Consider the following 21646-nt stretch of genomic DNA (forward strand, 5'->3'; position numbering starts at 1 on the left):
AAATCACTGACCTCACATATCGTATACTACTGCGAGTTCGTTGGGAGCTGCCCACCTGCCCTCCCTTGTGTCTCTGTTACTATGACAACAGACAACTTCTTCAAATCAAAGTGAGGAAAAAATGTGAATGCATTGCTTTATTTTTGTGGAAAAAAAATGAAACCATCTGAATTTAGATTGGCTCCCAACAAATAAGAGCTCTCGCCATCTTGCCGTCTTCCACTGGGCACCCGCCAGAACAAAGGATCATGGAATGGTTTTTGGCAGGTGCAGCAAACAAAGGATTGTAGAAGATGAAGTTACGGTTTTGTTTTTTCAAATTTTCATTGAATATGACAAATTACGCGAGTGCTTGTGGCTTGTGGTAATTGTAATCAATGTCTCATTTTCAGGTCAAGACAGTTTTATTTGTGTAGCGCCGGATCACAACAAAAGTTCTCTCGTGACCCTTTCCAAGTAGAGCAGGTCTAGAACCACACTCCTTCAATGAAGCTACACCCAACAGTTCTCCATCAGCAAGCTGTGATTGAGCCGTGTCTTTGGAAACTCTCCTGTGTATGTCTGTCTCTGGTGTGGTCGTCCAAAAAGGAAAGTACCCCAACCTGCCTTCGAAATGTTTTACTCCGCCTTTATCAGCGTGCCCCCATCAGGGTTTCTACTTAAAAACTTGTTTGTTTGCTGTTTTTTGAACACCTGCTGACGAATGTTGTGACTAATGTTCAAAGAGCACGCGTAGCTGTTGTTCGGCACACATCATCACAACAGCTGTTGCTTGTTGGCAAACTCAATATGAAACACTAACAATTATAATTTACCTTTTGGCTGGATATTTGTCTCTTAGAGGATCTTTAAAATGATTCAGGGTTTGTTTTTTTTCCAACATCTGGTGCAAAAGAACATTTAAAAGAGCTGGGGGCGGATATTTTGGAATATGATGGAATATGTTTAGAGATACGGTGGTTGGAAATATTTCGTTTTCAATGTCATCATCCAAAAGACATGTTTTTGCTTTGTCTGTTTCCTGCCGAAGACGTTTTCCACTGTCTAATAGGACAATTCAGTCGAGCGAGAACATTGAGTGCATGTATAGAAACTGTTCCGAAGGCCGTAGCTGTAAAGGTTTTTATATTTGTTTGTCTCCCCTCAGTGGTTCTCACGCTACTTCAGGAGCAGTTACGTCAGGCTAAGACCCTCAGGCTAAGGGAGGGTTTTCAAGATTGTAAAATGGCAATAGTGACTTCAACAAAAAAGCACAACAAATGTGTGTAAAATGTTTTATTAATCTATTTTACAGTTAAAACAACCTGGGGTTAAACCAACTCTGAATAACAGAGCTGTGCCAGAAGTATTACAAGAACATGTTGTCGCGATTATTTGTTTTGCCAGTTGTGCTGATGAAGTGAGATATAAAGAAACTTTAAAAAGTTATTTACACAGAGATATTAAACACAGAATATGATGAAACTGACCTTAAAGAAAATAGAAGGGTTAACATGTGATGGATCGATATGCTTTGGGGTTTTAGTGAGTGCTGCCGACGAAGGTTTTCCTGTTTTTCAAAACAGGTCATTCTTCTACTTAAGAAGCACTTACCAAACTTTCCATTTATTCATGCATTCCTTTTGTATGGGTTTAAATGGGTTTTTCAGTATTTAACAATTTAAATTGGGGTAAAAGAACAGTTCAGTGGTAATGGAGGAGATTTTGGACACCTCCTCCTCATCATTTCATAAATATTTATAAAAATATACTGCACATTACCATAAAAATATGTTGTTCATGACCGTCACACTGACAACCTGGGTCCTTGAGGGTCTGATGATCTGGGACAGTTTATAAATTCAGCCTGGATATTATTGAGTACATCAACAGAACCTATGCATCTCCAGCTTAAAGTCTTGACTTACAGTACAATAAACTGTTCAAAAGTGAAAATGTTGGGAAAAAGAAACAGAATATAAAATATGACATGTATTTTTAGACATTTTGAATAAAGAGTGAGTTGCTATATGAGTCCCGGCCCTCCTCTTCACTGCTGTCCTTTTGATCTTCCAGAAGTTTGTCTAGCAGATTTGGTGTCTCAGACTCTATCCCTGGATCTTCATCCAGAATTGGATCTTGTGGTTCTGGGTTTATCTGGTCCGAATGATGTGGCTGGTCCAAGATCTGGGGCTGAGGCTCTGTGCTCTGAGGGATCATAGTGGTCAAAGACATGGACAAAGGCATGTGGACCAGAGGAGACCCCGATAGGGTTGCAGGGCCTGGAGCAAACTGGACCCCTGTGCTAGGCACAGTAGATATAGTGGTGAGTGGCTGGGCCCAGGGAAAGTAGGTAAGCCCTGAGTCAGGCAGCTCCACTTGAGGAATAGGGCATGGTGCAGGGGCCACAGGGATGGTCTGGAACAAAAATATGACTGGAATTTTAACACTGATATCGTTCGTTTCAAAATAAAACCTGATTTTATTAAAATAAAACGAGCCGTGGTTAACTCCCCCACTGTTCTAGCTTTCATGTATTTCAATGAGTTTGTTTGTTATATATGATAAATAGTTGGACGCAAAGTAAAACATTGCCTTTTAAAGATAAGTTTAGGCCAGAATCTGCCAATTCCAGAAAACAAGACAGTAGCTGGAACATCTATTCTTTGATTTCTTCTTCCTTGTGCACAATCAGTGTGTTTTTACTTGTTGTAAAAACAAAGGATTTCTTTCATCAGAAACAGTCAGCAAGGTGCAGGTCAAAGGTTTGATTCACTGATGATGCTGGACTCTAACCTGATGCGTCGCAACCACCTGGAAAGTTTCCCTTATAAAGTGTTTGGAAAAGGAAGACGCTCAAAAAAAAAACAAAAAACCTTGTCGGGTGACTGGACGATTCGGTTGTCTATCACCGCCTATCATGAGCTAGTTAATCAGAAAAACCACGTGTGGCAACCAAAGGCAGTCGGTAGAGAAGGGAGACTGTCCTTTCTTTAGAGAAAGCCTTCAGTGGCATTTTTGCTCTTCTTTCTTACGTAACTAATAATAGATAGATAGAGAGCGAGAGAGAGAGAGAGAGCAACTATCTAAACTCTTAACCTTGCTATTGTTGTTTTAAACCATCAGCATCTCTCTGTATAGTCACACCTAAAGCACGGTTAGGCCGAACCACCGGTTGTAACGTGAGGCATGACCGGATGATCTTTCATGTGACGTTGTGATCTTAAAAAAAAAAAAAACCTACCATGCAACCTTCCCTGAACCCCTTCCTTCTGTCTCTCTTCAGGTCCTCCTGACGAAGTTTCAAGTGTACTTTGCAAACTACTCACCCCAAAGTTAGCGAGAAGTGGCGTGTGTGTGTAGGTCAGCATGGTGTAGCTGGGACACAGGGTTTGCATGTAGACATCAGCAGTGAGAGTGGGGGCTGCTGGGTAGGTCAGAGTCTGAGCTGAGGTGTCCGGCTGATGATAGTCAGATGAAGCCCAGGATGTTACTGCAGGTTGGAGCCCGGTGCTGGAGGAAGCTAGCGAAGCTTTCCAGTCCACAAATGGCAACTCTCCATCATTGGCTGCAGCTGACGAGTCAACGGAAGAGCTGCCGGCAACGTCAGAGCCAAAGACGCCTGAGTTCAGAGAGAACAGTGAAAAACATGTAAGAACACATGCTACACTCACAGGGACTGGGTCGATAAGTGTGTCTCCAGATTAGAGACGAGAAGTACCTTGTGTGTATGATGACTGAGTGGTGTCTGTAATCACATCCTGAAAAATAAAAACAGACAGCAATTCAATCCAGTCCATCAGTCATGTTGATGTATAAATAAGCAGTATTTACAGTGCACCGATGGAGAGCAGGTGTGAGACGCAACTGGACTATAATTAAGACACAAGCCTGAAGTTGTTTGTGTATTTATACGAAACTACGGTACACTTTTGTGCAGAATCAGCTTCCTGAACACTGAGTCAGTTTTCAGCAATGAAAACATATTTAAAGATGCAATAAAAATGAATTAAATGGGTTGGTGCGCAAACATTATAACACAGACTGCTTGACTCCAATGGCAGGATGAGCGCACAGAAACACAGGTCGTAACTTGTGACTCTGTCTTGTGCTGTGACGGTAAAGGTTCATTTGGAAATGGGTTTTCTCATTGGCATGTATTCGTGAGCCAGAAGATTATGGTTTAGATATTCAACACTGAAAAAATGTCTTCCAAGTACAAAAATTTACTGGAAAATTCCAGTCTGCAGTGACATAATTGATTAAATTACGTAAAAGGATGGGATGCTTCCCAAAGGCAAAACAGACGTGCTCAGGTTCGCGAGAGAGAAGGTCGAGTATGGCTGCACCCAGAGATGCAAGTTGATCAGTAAAAGTATGAACAAATCTAGTCACCGCACATTCATGGCAGTTCTTCATCGCCATCATCACCAAGTGCAGGTGGTGGGTCACCTTACACTAAATTGAATAAAAACTTTGATTCTGTATCTGCTCTATTTGTAAAGTGTCACTAATTAACTTTTGTTTCAGTTTGGTGACATGTGGTCGCAGAATCAAGAGTTTCATTTTAATAACTAGTTAACAACAATAGTCTGACAAAACAGTGTGCGTTTACTGAGACACTGGGCCAGGCCTTCTTGCCTGAGAAATCATTTATCGATAAGGAAGGAGTCCTTTGTTATTCGTTTCTGTATCGTTCCACTTTTCCTAAATCAATTTATAATTTCCAACATAACCCATGATGCAGCTTTAATCAAATACAAAGACTACAGGTGGATGGAAAAAGGTAAATTGTAAGAGTGCCACAGGAATAGTGTATTTTTTCGGTATCGATTGTAAAACAGCGGTTAATTTAATTTTTGGCATCACATAAAATGACTTATTCTGCTGTCACAATTTGATTAATTCAGTCTAGTAACATTTGAAAAGTCAACAAGACCTGGATGATTAAATTATTCATCCATGTTCAAGCTAAAGTATTTAATTTTATGTAAACTCTATAAATAATCAAGATTGAAGTGGATGGAATTCTAGTGAGGCTGAGCAGACTATGATGAAGGCACTGCACTGGACTGCCGATGTCAGTAAATAACTGATAAAGTGGATCAAGTGACTCAGCAGAGCACCACTGTTAAGTTATCCCACATGCTATATTTTCAAATGAGTCAAAAGTGTAAACACTTATCTTAACAGTAAAAGAAAACCACTTTCAATAGTTATATTTACTCTGCCAAGGATGTAAATACAGTTGCATCCCCCTCTGCTTGTTTGCTTGTCTGTCCACTTGTCAACTACTGGGCCATATTTCACAAAACGTGGTGGCAAAGTGTAGCATGACTCAAGGAAGAAATTGTGAAATTTTTTTTTGGGGGGGGGGGGGGCAGTTCCATTTCATACACAAGCAAATCTGCAAAAAAATACTAAAGAGTGCCAGTGCTATGCATCAAGCTAAGGTTTAAGGTCTGGTTTGTTTTAGACACAATAAAGTCAAGTGGTTAAGTTTAGGGAAAGTGATATTTTTGGGTAATAATTCACACTTTTCTCAGAGGCAGGAGGAACTGATTTGAGTCAATGTGTCTCACGCCGGTGTGAGGATGAGCTGGGCTGGTCTTTCACATGGGGGTCAGGGCAGGACAGTAGAGGACAGAGAGACTGTATCGCGTACATTTTGCAACCTATTGGGAGATCTTGCACCACAGGCCTGTGTAAATTAAAGCTTCATATTTTAGTCTTTTTACCAGAGTACATTTGAAAGATCCTGTGTGCCTGCATGTGTGTGTCTATTTCCTCTGGATCTAGTGGGTGTAAAAAGGCAGTGGGAGGGCTCTTTGGCACTGCTGCAAGTTATTTTGCATAGGGCTGTGTGCCCAGTCCTGGAGCCATACTGAGAATGGCTCTAACTGTCATGGAAAAACACCTGGATTATATAAGGACAAAATCCCCCTGCGCTCTGGGACAGGCCCTGGGTCCTGACTACACACATGCCGGCGGCCATTTCTTTCTGCTCTTGTAAATGGCATCTGTAATTTGTTGAATAATATTCTAGTTGACAAAACAGAAAATAGATCTCGATGTGTCACGCCTCAGCCAATGTTCAGTCTTACATACGTCTCCAGGTTCAGCCTATATGTACATTTCTTTTGATCTAGGCAGCGGGCCCCTGGCTCCAGCTGCAGAACAAGCAAAGATCAGTCACAAGATTTATCTTCTTGACAGATGTGATGAGTGAAAACAGCCAGCCTGGAGATGGATGATAATATAATCAGAGCATAATCATGAAGCACGAAGAGGCGCAACACATTATCTTTGTATTATTCAGCAGATTATTAAAAAAAAAAAAATCCTGGAGTGGATGATGATGATCATTGGACCAGTTCTTAAACTATACCTCCGGAACATTAAAGAACTTGAGTTGTTTTGAAGAGCCAAGTGAAGCCACCTTTTCAGCTTTTTCTTTTTCAGATAAACGTGTTTATTCTGGCACGGTGGTGCAGTGGTCAGCACTGTCACCTCACAGCAAGAAGGTTCCAGGTTTGAGTCCCGGCTCCAGCACAGGATCTTTCTGTGTGGAGTCTCCATGTTCTCCCTGTTCCTGTGTGGGTTCTCTCTGGTACTCCAGCTTCCTTCCACAGTCCAAAGACATCAAGAGGGGACGAGGCTGATTGATACTCTAAATTGTCTGTAGGTGTGACTGTGAGTGTGAATGGTTGTCTGTCTCTATGTGTTGGCCCTGTGATGGACTGGTGACCTGTCCAGGGTGAACCCCGCCTCTTGCCTGAAAGCGGCTGGGATAGACTCCAGCCCCCCATGACCTTTAATCAGGAGACATTTTAAAGGAAATGTGTAACATAGAGTAATTGAGGAAGATTATAGTACAGAGCAACAATTCCCAAACAATGGGCTGGCTGGGACATCTTTTATAGTTATAAAACAACAAAGCCAAAGAAAAGTAATTATTCAATACTATAATACTGTACTGTACTCTATACTGAGTCCACGTGTCGTATACTGTCAGGTTTGATGTAGCCTGTAATTGTTTTATTAGCTGCAGTCCAATAGTCAGAACACGGGCTTCGCAGTTCACTTTTTGCAATTAATTTCTTACATTTGTCACCGTACAAATGTTTACATGCATGTGAATGAATTATTATTAGTGGGTTCACATTTATTTGTTTAGAATTGTTCTGTTAGAATTGATAAAAATTGCGTAGTTGCACTCTGGCCCTTAGGAACAGTTTGCATATGGAGAGTGTAATTGAGAGTGTACTTTTTTGAATACAATACATTATGTGATGTTCATTTCCTTAATGAATAATGAAGGTTACAAAATTATACCTTTATGGACTGTATAATGAATAATCGTGGTCATTTTAAGTTTTAATTCAATTTACACTCAATTTCAAATATAACCAAACTATGTTTAAGAAAACATCATGAAACGGGTCATAAAACGTCTAACATCCTTAAATGTGGTGTGTGATGTTGTCCTCACCACAGTGGTTGGCACTGTCTTGGGACTTTGCAGCCCAAGACTTCTTTTCCTTCTCAGCAGTTCTTTAACAGGATCCCGGACCCGAACACCTTGGTATGGCCTGGACCTGGCCAGTGCTGTTTGGGGTGCTAGAGGTCAGAAACAGAGACCAAGAGATTGAGCTGGAGACACACATAGTTCATTTCTCTTCAGCTCAGTACATGAACCAGGATAACTGTGGACAAACTTATAATACAATTTAAAGATTTTTTAGTCATCTATCTATACAAACTAACCACCAAGTGAATTACATCCAGCTTTTCCTGTTACAGGTCATGGGGGGGGGGGGGGGGGGGGGGGGGTGGAGCCTATCCCAGCAGCCTTCAGGAAAGAGGCGGGATTCACCCTGGACAGGTTACCAGTCCATCACAGGACCAACACATAGAGACAGACAACCATTCACACTCACAGTCACACCTACGGTCAATTTAGAGTATCAATCAGCCTTGTCCCCTCTTGATGTCTTTGGACTGTGGGAGGAAGCTGGAGTACCAGAGAGAACCCACGCAGGAACAGGGAGAACATGGAGACTCACACAGAAAGATCCTGTGCTCCAGCCAGGACTCGAACTCAGAACCTTCTTGCTGTGAGGTGACAATGCTGACCACTGCACCACCGTGCTGTCCACCTAGTGAATTATTACTAAGAATACTGTGAGTACAGTAAACACAAGGCATATCTGAAAGATGAAGAGTGTGTACTGTAATTAATTTGCTAACATTAATAGTGCGTACGGAAACAGAGAAATTGGACTTCGTTTTTGCAAGTGGAATTCCATTTTTGTTTTATGGAAGAGGTAAAGGACACCCAAAAATACCATTGGATACTGGTGCCAATTTTGGCTTGCGAAGGTTACCCAATCCTAATAAATACATTTATTACAATGGGAGAAATCAAAGCGTGTGTCTAGCACTCCTAGCGCTCCTTGAACCACTTCAGCGTTTGTATTTGCATACAGCAATTTAATCATCATCGTGGCACAAGCTGTAGATACTGTGACATGAGCCTCTGGAGGCAAGCTGATGACAGACTTGAGCCTAAATGGTTGTCCAGTATGTGAAATGTTGACTCCTGCAAGCATCAGCATGAGAAGTAATCTGATCTGACAGATGGGGCCTCTTCTGAATAAACTCAAAGTAACAGTACAGTATATGTGACACTGCAGTTAATGCCCTCAGTCAGTATGGCCACAGGCTACAAAATCATTTAGTGTATCAGTGTTTACCTCATAGCTCTACGGCTTAGTGGGCTACCTACGGTTGGTGGTCCTGACGCTATGCCTCAGCGCTTCTCCAAATAGAGTAAAATTCTATGTTTGTATGCATTTTCTATCTATCCATCAAGCTTTGCATTTCTGATTTCTGTCCACTGAAGGCAGCTGAAGGCCCATTTTCTGAATTTCAGCTATAGATTGGGGACAACACAAAAGCTATTTTCCTGTTTGCTTTCACAACTATAGTTTGTTGATTCGGCTGCACAGTGGTGCAGTGGTCAGCACTGTCGCCTCACAGCAAGAAGGTTCCGGGTTCAAATCCCGGCTTGAGCACGGGATCTTTCTGTGTGGAGTCTGCATGTTCTCCCTGTTCCTGTGTGGCTTCTCTCTGGTACTCCAGCTTCTTCCCACAGTCCAAAGACATGCAATTGGGGACTAGGCTTTCTACATTCCCACAGGCGCCACAGTGAGTAAGCACTGCAGACAACAGCTAACTTAGCTTAGCTTCTTGTGGTAACTGACACGAGTAGGGTTAGGGTTACTACTCCTATTCAGGAAAACTCAAGTTGAGCATAAATTCTTTCCAAAAAAAGTCGATGGACACGATCCAAACACACATCTAGTTACTAGTTCATCTTGAATTTGCCGTATCTTATGGGAATGTGGTGACCATAGATGTGGTTTAGGCATATATATTTATATGATACTCTAAATTGACTGTAGGTATGAATGTGAGTGTGAATGGTTGTCTGTCTCTATGTGTTGGCCCTGTGATGGACTGGTGACCTGTCCAGGGGGAACCCTGCCTCTCGCCTGTTGATGCTGGGATAGGCTCCAGCCCCCCCCCCCCCCCCCCCCCCCCCACGACCCTTAATGTGTAGGAATAAGCGGAAGACAATGGATGGAGTTTGTTGATTCGGTGTGGTTCAGAGGAGAAGGTGCGGCAAATTTTAATTTGCTCTGGTTTGCTTTCACAAGCAAGTAATGTTGTCAATAAACATCTTATGGACATAATAAAGTCCATTTTCGTCTTCCTCCCTCTGTAAATGCTGCTGAAACTATTTAAATTTCCCGTGTGGGATTAATAAAGTGATATTATTTTTATTCTTAAAGAAGTTGCTGGAGCTCTCTTGTATTTTTGTATTATGTTTTTAACAGGGCTGCAGTGGTCAGCACTGTGGCCTCACAGCAAGAAGGTTCCAGGTTCAAGTCCTGGCTCGGGCGCAGGATCTTTCTGTGTGGAGTCTCCATGTTCTCCCTGTTCCTGTGTGGGTTCTCTCTGGTACTCCAGCTTCCTCCCACTGTCCAAAGACATACAATTTGGGGACAAGGCTGATTGATACTCTAAATTGACCGTAGGTGTGACTGTGAGTGTGAATGGTTGTTTGTCTCTGTATGTTGGCCCTGCAATGGACTGGCGACCTGTCCAGGGTGTACCCTGCCTCTCGCCCGTTGATGCTGGGAAAGGCTCCAGCCCCCCCGCGACCCTTACTAGTAAGGAATAAGCGGAAGACGACGATGGGATGTTTTTAACAACTCCACTTCTACCCCCCAAACTCCTCAAACATTGTGTTTTGTTGACATAAATGACAATGAGGTGCAGTCTCAAATCACCGCATCTTGTCAGGAAATTAGTTCCAGTTTGGTATCAGATTCCAAAACTACCAATCTTGAAACCCATTGGCTATATTTGATGACAAGCCCCTGGCCCTGGAAACAAGAGCCAAGGACTAGGACTTTCTGCTCTGTCTGTCACTCATTGCACAAAGCCCATATGGTAATTTGAGACGTTTGAATGGAGTTGAAGATGATGGATACTGCAGCGTGCTAGCAGGTTATGCTTTATGTCTATTTTGCTAGGACTGGGCTTTTGCTAGGTGGACGCAGCCGAGGCCCCCTCAACCGTGATTGGTCAAAGCCACTTAAATGGAGACCATAAATTTCCCTGTCCCCTAGTTTTCTCCCTGGCACATTCTGAATTTTCATTTCAAATCCGTTTATGGGAATAATAATATTACAAAATATCTCACAATTTTAAATTGTCATGTCATAGCAAATGTTACGTACAACGCTGCTTCATTAAATGCATGGAAAGAACACCCTGGAGCAGTGTATTTGATGATCTTTAACAGTGGTTTGTTAACACTGCCCACTCACGACAATTCATTTTGCTAAGCTAACAAGTAGTCATACAGTCTGTGAGAAAATGGTCCCTATATTCTTATGTGGCTCTGGGGAAGACAGGCAGCAAGGACAGTGCGTCCAAAAGTTGGTGTATTCCTTTAATAAATGGATCCGTCAGTTGTTTGTTTGTATGCCTCAAATAAACAAAAAAGCTTCTGAAAAGCTTATAACTGCATATGCCATGCTGTATATCACACACCCAGTCTTGCTAACTGAACTCCGCCATTCTTGGGGCAGACTAGAATTATATGTGAGCAGTTCCCACAAACTATCACTCCAAAATTCAAATGGACGGTGGTTTGATGCTACACATGCAGACACATGCACTTCAATCTCTGTGACATGATTATATAGTAATCAAGTTCAAAGGATCATCAGTTCAACGGTGCTCTGCTAACAGGCCATCTGCAGGTGGATAATCAACCCCTCTAGAGTTCTCTGATACTGTCCGGCCCATCCAATTTAAATGTGCTTGCTTATATGAAATCCAGAATTTAAAAACTGATTGGAAATCTCTTAAAACACTTCAAACGCAATTGATGACAATCGTGAAATATGATAGTCAGTTTTGACCTCCTGAGTAATGACTTTTGGGGTGGGCTTACAGAGTTGCGGCTGAAAAGACCGTACAGTTAAGCCAAACCAAATTAAATCAAATTGACATGTTCTCACAGGCAAAATGTTGGTTTTGAGAAACAGAAAAAGGGCCACATTGAGCCTGGAATGCAGTCAGTGAGTAGGATTTATCATACACTCAGGTCAAAGCAAACGAGGAATGGAGGCTCTGTAACTGCTGCTGAGTACATAGAGATCTTTCTTTGCTTTCTACATTCCCACAGGCGCCACAGTGAGTAAGCACTGCAGACAACAGCTAACTTAGCTTAGCTTCTTGTGGTAACTGACACGTGTAGGGTTAGGGTTACTACTCCTATTCAGGAAAACTCAAGTTGAGCTTAAATTCTTTCCAAAAAAAGTCGATGGACACGATCCAAACACACATCTAGTTACTAGTTCATCTTGAATTTGCCGTATCTTATGGGAATGTGGTGACCATAGATGTGGTTTAGGCATATATATATCAAAGTTTTGGTAATGCAGGAATGCCAAAATGTGTTGAAGAATTACTGAAGAAAGTCCATCATCCACTGACCAGGAGCCAACTATTCAATCAGTTTGTGTGAGAATGTAGATGAAGGTAAGTATTTGTTGCAGTACCACTGCCAAGGACTGTTCTAATTAATCTGTTCTAATTAAACTCTTGACATTCTGAATGGATTTGATGAGAATCTGAGCCTGAAGGCATTTAGAAGTCATAAAGCCACCCAGTGGTTACAGGAGGTAAATAAATATGATGTATGTGCATCAACTGAATTACATTTAAACGACAATCTTGTCTTGACCTGATGTACAGAAATATTCTAGATAGTAAGTGTGTGTCGCCCTCTGGACTCAGGACGTGATATTTGCTCTATGGTGCACATTAGTCCAGTCCGTACAAAAGCCAAGCATAAACAATAAACATTGCACAGAAATTATTTTATCCCAGTTGCTTTAAAATGTATGTTTCTTATTGATTCATAGGTGAATGTGTATTTACAGTTCTTCTCTCCTCTATCACAAGCACATCCACAACTGAAACCGTCTTAAAATACTATTAGGAAATTCTCGCTTTTTTTTTTTTTTTTTTTTTTTTCATAAAGTCATCAGAAATTGAAAATGCCTTGATCACAAAGTTAATCCACATTTAAAGAAGCCGGCTTTCCAGCTTGCTGAATTCAAGCAAAACCTTGACCTGATGAGGTAACCATCAACGAGAACAGGAGCGCTCTGCTGTTTGCTTTTACTGCTCAGAATTTCCTTCCAGTTATCCACCTACCCTCCTGACCTTTAACCCCTAACTGTCGTTCTCACCGCTCCCAGTGATGGAGGCAGACCAGTGGTACAGATGGCTGCCTGCATCTGTCCCCTACTTAACCTCTGCTGTCAGTCTGAGGGTCTCCTGACAGATTCCCATCATCAGCTGCCTGATTTACATCGAGAGGTCAGACATGCTAAGTGGCTCTTCTAGATAAACAGGGCAATGTGACAAGTCCATGATGATTAGCAGAGACAGGCTGGACACGCTACTGAAACTTTTGTTGCTGCGTCACGTCAAACACAAGGAAATAATACATTGCAGCCCGCGACATTTTAAGCCTTTGCCATGTAGATATGATAAGGAACAATTTCAAAATCAGAACTGCATATCCGGACTGCTAAGGTAAGTTTTTGGGTCTAAAGAGGACAGTTTTTCACCTTTGCTTTAAAATACTACAGTGAATCATGTGCTCCAGGATCTTCCCTTGACTAAGTCTTTGTGAACTGTTTCCAAAACCAATTTCAACTTTGGTCAAATGTTTGAGCTGCCAAACTGAACCTTAAACATTACATTTTTAACTGCAGACAACAGCCGAACTGAATCCTGCTGAAAAGGTGATCTCAGTTCTGTTCTCAGTTCTGATACGAACGCTAATTCTGTAAATGCCGCAAATTTGAGCTTGACAGCTCCTGGAAACGGATGTAATTTGCATTTTTGGATGCAGCAGATTTACAAACAGTTTTAGCTTTCTTGCAGAAAAAGAGTGAGAGATAATTGAAAAACAATGGTAGCAAACATGCGGAATAGTCCTGAACATAGAGAATTCACCAACTCTGAGGAGACTCATTTACAGATGCTTTGAGTTTCACATCTGCAGCTGCAGTAGAATTGTTTTTTTGTTTTTTCTTATTTATCTGTTATGTGACGTTAGAGAAATCTTAAGTGCATTTTTTTTCAGAACCGATAGGCCTTATCTTTGTTTGCCCCAACCTGACCAGATATGAACTTTTGTGTTGACTCATCGATTGCTAAAGACAAACTGAAGTGTTTTATCAATATCATATCATCAATGCACTTTCATTTTTTTCCCCCTGCTTGCCTTTTTTTAAATTGTAATTTAATAGTAGTTTTTATTTAAAGAATTGAACATCAGCATCAGGCGTGTGGGGTGTGCATAGGCATGGGCTAAGCATTTATGATCCAGCCAGAGGTGGATAAGTTTTTGATAATGCGCAATAGAAAGCATCTGTTGCATATGTTAGAATTGAAGTGTTTTATTTTGAAGTGTGCGCTAAACCCGTGAATTTCTGAACCATGATGTCGTCTTTCGTCCCTTTGTTTCAGACATCAACAAACAGAGAAAAACACATGCCACGCCGCATGCACACACACACACACACACAGGGACTCACAAAACAGGAAAGAGGAAGCTCCACAGCTGTGCAGTATTTTACTGAAAGGGTCAGCTACTATTTTGCATATCAAGAGTACATCCCAATATTTATACCCAGCCAACTTCCAAATGACCACCTTCCTCTTTCCAAAAGATTCCAACAAGAGTTTCATTAATACTGGCATTTTAAACCAGAAAAAAGAAAATCGTTGCATATTGATGTCCCAAAAGGAACATTTTAATATTTACATTGTGGATGGCAGCGAAGTGAGCACTGAAAACATCAGTCGACTGGTAATTGGCTCAAATTCTATATTATATATTTGCCCCCACAAAAAACTCTTGACATGCAGTAAAGAAAGCCAGCATTAAAGTTTTGCAAAAGACCAAACTTATATTGAACATTCACACATTCCTTCAAGTGAGATCCTGAAGAAAAGGTTGACATTGCTGTACTATTAAATCGTGAATTTGTGCGACTGTCTAACTTTTACAAAACCTTCTAACCAATATCACAGAGATTTAATCATTTAAAACATACAAATAGCCACTGAATGGATCATATAATGTACAATATCCATAAATTTGCAGGGATACCTAAGGCATGAGAAACATAAAGAAACAAACGTACTTACATTTTTCCCAGTGCATGCTGCTTATCTAGATAATAACATGTAGTTAAACTGGTGAAAATCAAAGTGGTCGCTTGACTGACGTGCTTTATAACAGCGGAAAGCTGAATAAATCCCCTTGGGATGTCACTGCTTCTCTAACCGCAGTTCATGTGTCTACTTTCAGTGTTGATGACATCAATTGGCGCCATTCTGCAACTGAAAAAAGAGAGGGATTTATGATAACGGCGATGAATATGTCCTAATGTACAGCGAACAAAAAGTCCACTCTGGCAAAAAAAAAACAAACAATCGAACAAACAAACAAAAAAACCTAAATCCTAGATTCTAAAAGATAACGCTGTACTCTGATCTACTCCACCGACAACTACATTTGAAGGACACTTACAGTACAACAATCAGTTTATCTTCAGATTTTCTGATATTAGTGATGGGAAAATCTCCACAATTACAGCTTTCATGACAGCAATTCTGCATATTTGCACTAATCTTATTGCATTGTTTGTGCCATTTGTATTGTGCATACACACAAATTCACACTTTTTGTGTAAAAACAACACAAACTAATCTGTCAATCAAGGTACATGCCAGATTTTTGCAAAAAGGAAGAATGAAGGATCAGGTATTCAATATTTAAGATACTACGTCTAATCCAGAAAAAAAAAAATCCAAACCTTATGCTTTTCTTGTTTTGCTTTTCCATGTGTTTTGGTCGTTCTGCAACAAAACAATTAATTGAAACCAACATAGAAATTCTGTAACCTGGTCAGAATTGATGTCAGCACACCCAGTGGAAAAACTAATATGCCATCTTCTCAGATAAAAAAACAACAACAAAAAACCAAACAAACAACAAATCCTACTCCTGTGTATTAAACGTCTTAAAGCAACATTATGCACACTTGCATTTCTGGTTTAAACTAACAGGTTCAATTGAATTTTAAAGGTACACTGACGGACAGTGCCTGCTTATTTCCTCCTCTGAGCTCCAAGCATCTTTTTCCACACAATGTGACTGACTGGCTGGGCACAAATCTCCTGCTGTAGTAGCGCTGGCTACAGTTACAAGAAGTTAGCTTGGAACTGTTGGCTCAAATCATGACAGAGTTGAAAAGATGAACAAGTAGAAAACAAAAGGCCTCATGATTCACTCAGTGTCCGACTGTGAATGTAAATCAACCGCCACAGATGTTTCCTCTCCTTTCTCTCACAGTTTTGATGGCAAAATCAGTTTTCGCTCTTCATGTGACAATAGTGCGTTTTAATTCGCTAATTCAAACAGACTAGAATGAACCACATGTATAAGCAGAAGTCGCTGCTGCTCATCAAGGCTACATAACCCTTAGAATATTTTTTGGTTAACATTGCTTTTATATTTTGTGGGTAAGTTGATATGAAGCAAGTTTGAATATTGTTGAGAATAGATCCATTGCACTTTTTGGATGAATGGAATGCGAATGGATCTTGAATCACATTCATAATGATCTTAAACGTACTTCTAGAGTCTGAATTTGACATTGTTGAAACTTGCAGAAGCCCTAAAGGACCGTCCACCGAGAGTCTGACAGTTATGCAATGTTTCCTAGAAATGAGAAGAATTAGCCCCGATAAGTCAGAACCTGTTTGTGATTTACTCTGGAAATATAATCAGAAACATTTTGAAATGAATACTGAATCTTTCTGTGCCAGAGGAGTGGTGCCAGTATTGAAAAGCCCTAAAGATTACAGCTCACTGTTATATCTGTCAATGACATCCTCAAAAGGTTTACCAATCCTGGCTTGTTTCAACTTGAACAGAAACTTAGTCTGGGGTACAGTCTCATCAGAACATCTTGATAAGAGACAATGATGTCATGACTAAATGATGTTGTTTAGAAGACAAAAAGAACTCCTTTTTGGTCCAATATTCCAAAGTATGTTCCCATCAACAGCATACACCCACGTTTCATCTACATTCTTTTATTATCTTTGTTAATTTTGTTTTATTTTTCTGAAGAACACCAACATACATGATGCAATCAGGCATCAATATGCTTTTTTTACACACACACTAAAAGTTTGGTTTGTGAGTGCAATCAATATTGTCATGTTGTGCATCATCATTATTTTGTTGTAAATCTAAAATCCAACAGTTTCGGTGTCTCTGCTGCCTATGGTACCCCCCCCCCCCCGCCTCCCCCCCCGTGCAGGAGTTAATGGGTGTTTTCTTGGAGAACCAAACTGACATGGTCCCCTCTAAATGTGATCTTTTGGCACGATCTATTAAAATGTGTCAAATGTGTCACAGAACCTGATGCAAGGTGCCAGGCTTCATATTGCCAGTCTTGTGTTTATGATAATTGAGTTGACACCTCAAAATGTCTGCGGTTGCATAAATCTATGTACACTGAGTGTGCTAGTATTTCTAGAATGAATGGCATGACACTTTTAATCTTTAATTATTTAATGAAACCCCCAGTCATTTTCAGACTCCCTGAATTCTGTCTCGCCTGGTGCTGGAAGTGAGTGTTTGTATCAAGATTCAGCACCGATAAAATCCCAATCCATCTAGACTTGCAAGCGAGTACAAGCAGAGTCCAAACCATGCAGAAGTCTAAATCTAAGTGCTCACTGGATGCGATGCGAGTTGGACCTTGTGCCGCAGTACCGGGCATCGTGTTGCCAAGATGCTCAACACTTCCTGTTTGGAATGCGACATGTTTTGGTTTATAACTTTTGCATTTTTGGGGTAATCTGAAGCCTTCTAATAAAATGAAGTGTGCGAACTTGTGTCTAAAATGGACAAATGGGCCTAGAGGAGTCCAACAACAACAACAACAAAAATCATATTGCGCAATTTGCCACGATACACAGAAGTTCCTGTTTTGACTGTAATATTACTTTGTATATGACTTTACCACTTTATGGGTAACCAATATTATTTGAATATCTTTTAATCTACAGTTTATATATGTTCATTGTGCAAAGTTTTTATTTTTATAAAATGGACAATGAGTCTAGGGGAGATTAAAAAAATTGTTCAGATCATGCAATTTTGTGCAACGCTGCCACCAATAGACCAATTGGCACCAAAGTTGACGCTCATGTTTGGCAGGTCATCTCTGAAGTCTGGCCCAATGTTCATGTAATCAGACCCACTGCTGCTGGACCTTGTAGCGGTAGGTTTAGCATACTCTATTTTCTTGGAAAACAACCCCTCTTGTAGAGTTTGGGCTGCAATAGCAGTTTTATCTCCAGAAAAAAATAGCATGATGACAACAGGGTTGCCTATTGGGAATAATGTTGTTTTGTATACATCTCTCAGCCTTGATCTCCTTAAAAAAAATTGTGATATAAGAAGGTACCATGTAATTGTTTTGTGATAAAAACAAGTTTAATTGCCCCCCATGGAGATGAATAAAGTTTTCTGAATCTGAATCTGAAAAGATGATGCTCTGCAAATTTGCTACCCTTCTACTTTAGAGTGGCATGGGAATGAGTAGTAAATCCTAGAAATGATTTGTTAAACATGTTGTTCCCTCTCTCATAGCCAGAAGGGCTTTTGAACGAGCTTTCAGTTTAATAAGGTCTGTGTCTCACATTAGCTTAAGATATTTTACCATTTGTTCTACGAAATTAAAAAAAAAAAACATCAGTACATGCACTCTTTCAGAAGATACACAGAAGTACATTTGGAAATCTAAACACAGGTAACTGATCAGCCGACTCTTAGAGTTTCTATATCAATTTCCCAAGACGTCACAAGATTGTCAGGCACCACTGCTAACTGTCATTCAGAGCAGCTGCAGAAATCTTGAGGCCTGAAGTCAGTTTTGAAACTGGTTAGTGTTGATTCATGTACAGCAACAGCACACAAGGGAAACACCTGCATGTACTTCAAGGTTCACTGACCAGCAACGCATGAAAACCAAAAGCAGAATAAGCCTTTCCACACGCCTACGTGTTTCTGCACAGAAGTACTGTATAGTACTTTCTTTTTTAAATGTTGATTTCTTCTATTTAAATGTGATGTATAAAAAATCAACTGTGTCAAAAATGTAATTGAAACTATTCAGCTGGTATACCAGCACTTAAAAAAAAAAAAATGCATTTTGTTATTCTGACCCACCTTTCTGCAAACCCTGCAAAGATGGTCAGATTCTTCTTGAATGTACCAGCATGCTAAGTGGCTAACCAATGTATAAAAGAATATACAGGACTTACATTATCGCAGCAGCAGCTTCCAACAAGTCTTCCATTCCACTATGTGAATAAACTTTTTTTTTTTTTTTTTCCTGTTGCTGGATTTTGAATGTGCGCAGTGAGTGATGCAAAGTGTGGCTTGATGTTTGTAGCTAGCTGATGCAAAGAGATTTTCAAAAGAGGTTTTGTGATTCATATGAGTTATTCGCTCTTTTACATGTACTGTTTGTGGATGGAATCATGATGGTTTCTCCCAGCAAACAACACCTTTACTATAACTTCAGATCTGCGACCCCTTCATGTGAATTCATCTCTTCCAGTTCCCCTTTTCTAGCAACGCTCATCCAGATCTGAAATGCAGGTTGACTTCAGCTGCTGTCTTGGATTCCCAGACCCCAGAAGATCATTCATTGATGAAGCTGATGTAATATTAAGCTCCATCTTTTATTCCTCTCCCTGCAGAAGCCGTCCAGAAGTCCATGATGTGGGTATCTTGGAGTTTCTAGACGAAAAAAAGAAGAAGAGCTTTTTGAAGACCATTCATTCATGTAATTTATCACAATTATTCCTGTTTACAGGCTCTGACTTTATAACCGGGATCAGGAAATCAAACATAAAAATTATGATAATGTAGCAATGTTGTCACAAATACCATTTAATCATATAACGCAAATGTTGAAAAGTTAATGTCAACAATGACTTATTGGACGAACGACTTGATTGATTTGCTGAACTCTCAGAGAACTACTGTATCAGTAGATCTTCTGTCTTAGTTCTGTGCATGAAACACCCTGATTTGCAAACACAGTCGGCGTCTATTTCACCAGGAGTCTAACTCGTCAGAAACATGACTCCAAATTCATGTTACACATGTTGCAGAATTAAGTAAATTGGTGAATATTTGCCCCAAAAATTTGCCCCCAAGTGGCCAAAAAAAAAAAAAAATCTGAAATGTGCCGCATCTCTCCTGGTGAAGTTTGTTTTTGTAGCTCCCCTCGACAAGGCAAGGCAATTCAAAGTGATTTATTAAGTCGAATGATTTCGACACAGCACAGTCAGTGTGAGCCATGTAGCGCCACATTTCATTTATCAATTAAACACTGGCAAAAAGAGATATCTCAAAAGAAAGTTGCATTTGGTAATGTTTTTTTGTTCCACAACGCTGCTTTTCCAGGTGCGGTGGTCCATAACATTGCAGCATATCAGGATAAATATCTACATTCTTGTCATGGAGATATGACATCAAACACATTTGTTGTAATAATCACATAAATTACTTTCATGTTAAAGTAACAGAGGGGTTGTGAGAGCTGTCATAGTAGTATTTTTTTTTCTATTTCAAATCTTAATATCTCTCACCTTTATTAATAATCATAACTGACGCCATCATTTTTTTAAAAAAATTTCAAATAAAGGAAAATTACTTTCAAAAAGATGTTTTTTTTGAAAAGTGTGTCCTCAATGGCTGTTGTGTTTCAATGAATTCATGAGTGCAGTCAAGACGCGGCTGATTCAAAGTGGAAAGTTCAAAGTACTTGATAATATTTGCTTCAGGTTAATAGTAACAGATTCATTGGGATTAATTATTCATAGAAAGGCAAAACACATCGAAATCAAATTCATGCAATTAATGGCGCTATGGCCGCTTCATCACGTGTATGTGCTTTGTTTTCTTCTGCTGTAATATATACAGTGCAGGTTTTGTATTCCAAAAAATGAAGGAAACCAATCCTATAAAAAAGAACAAATTACTACCGCTGTGTAAACGTTAAGCTCTCACACGTTCATCCACACACAAGCCAGCACCTCCTGTTTATCCACATCAATTACTGTTACAACTAAATTACCCAACATCCTTAAACCACATCAACACTCGGCAAGCACTAACAAAGCAATTAGCTTAGAATTATTTACTTATATACAAATAAAAGCCTGTCCAAATTCTTTGGCGGTGGCGGGAATCCCAACAAATGAAGGAGATGATGATGATATCCAATTATGACACCTCCAAGCCAGCTTGATTTAATTATTCCTGGAAGTGTGTGGGCGTATGTGTGACTTGTACTTCACGGGGCTAACTCACTGTGGTGTTTGTTGAGTTTGATTTGGACTGATTTATATGCTTTCACAATAAGATTTGTGACCAGAACTCAACTGAAGGACAAATGAGGAAGATTGCGAGCTCAAGAGGTCTCAGGTCAAGTCAATGTGCTGCACCGCTCATTGTAGGCTGTATTCAACTGCCCTCGTTATGATCTTGACCGGGAGGCTGAGTTGCTTGGATGAACATTTGACTTCTGGCTCTTCAAGCATCACTGGAACCCAGAATGTCACATTGTAACATAAGTTGTAGCACAATAAGCAAAATAAGTGGAGTAGATTCATGAGTGTCAGTCACATGCAACCTCCAGTCATGCAGGCTGCAAGCTCCCTACTGGGAGACAGGAATAGTAATCTCAGATAGTCAGCCAGAGGGGGTGTGTGTGTGTGTGTGTGTGTGTGTGTGTGCGTGCGTGTGTGTGCGCGCGTGCATGCCAGGCAGCTGCACCACCTGGTCATGGCCTGTGTGAACATGCCAAGCCTTGAACACGCCTCAACCTGCAGGGCAAACAAATCTGCTCTGAGACTTGTAGCTTCACTTTCACCTTTCACTTAATGTTGCTCACTCGTTCAA

At 40.4% G+C, this 21646-nt stretch overlaps 1 protein-coding gene across 1 annotated transcript; it reads right to left on the reverse strand.

Moving 5' to 3' along the window:
- Nucleotides 1-1289: 1289 nt before the first annotated feature.
- pou2af1 (POU class 2 homeobox associating factor 1) lies at nucleotides 1290-15228 on the reverse strand. The gene is made up of 5 exons (XM_086215133.1): nucleotides 14794-15228; nucleotides 7472-7599; nucleotides 3701-3740; nucleotides 3309-3601; nucleotides 1290-2397 (listed from the first exon to the last, which is right to left on the reverse strand). Exons 1-5 carry the CDS (start codon nucleotides 14807-14809, stop codon nucleotides 1978-1980), a joined length of 897 nt encoding a protein of 298 aa, XP_086071259.1. The 5' UTR covers nucleotides 14810-15228; the 3' UTR covers nucleotides 1290-1977.
- Nucleotides 15229-21646: the final 6418 nt, after the last annotated feature.

The sequence above is a fragment of the Aulostomus chinensis genome, chromosome 10 (genome assembly GCF_037954235.1).
Source record: "Aulostomus chinensis isolate RoL2024-O1b breed Wild chromosome 10, RoL_Achi_v1.0, whole genome shotgun sequence".
Lineage (NCBI taxonomy): Eukaryota > Metazoa > Chordata > Actinopteri > Syngnathiformes > Aulostomidae > Aulostomus > Aulostomus chinensis.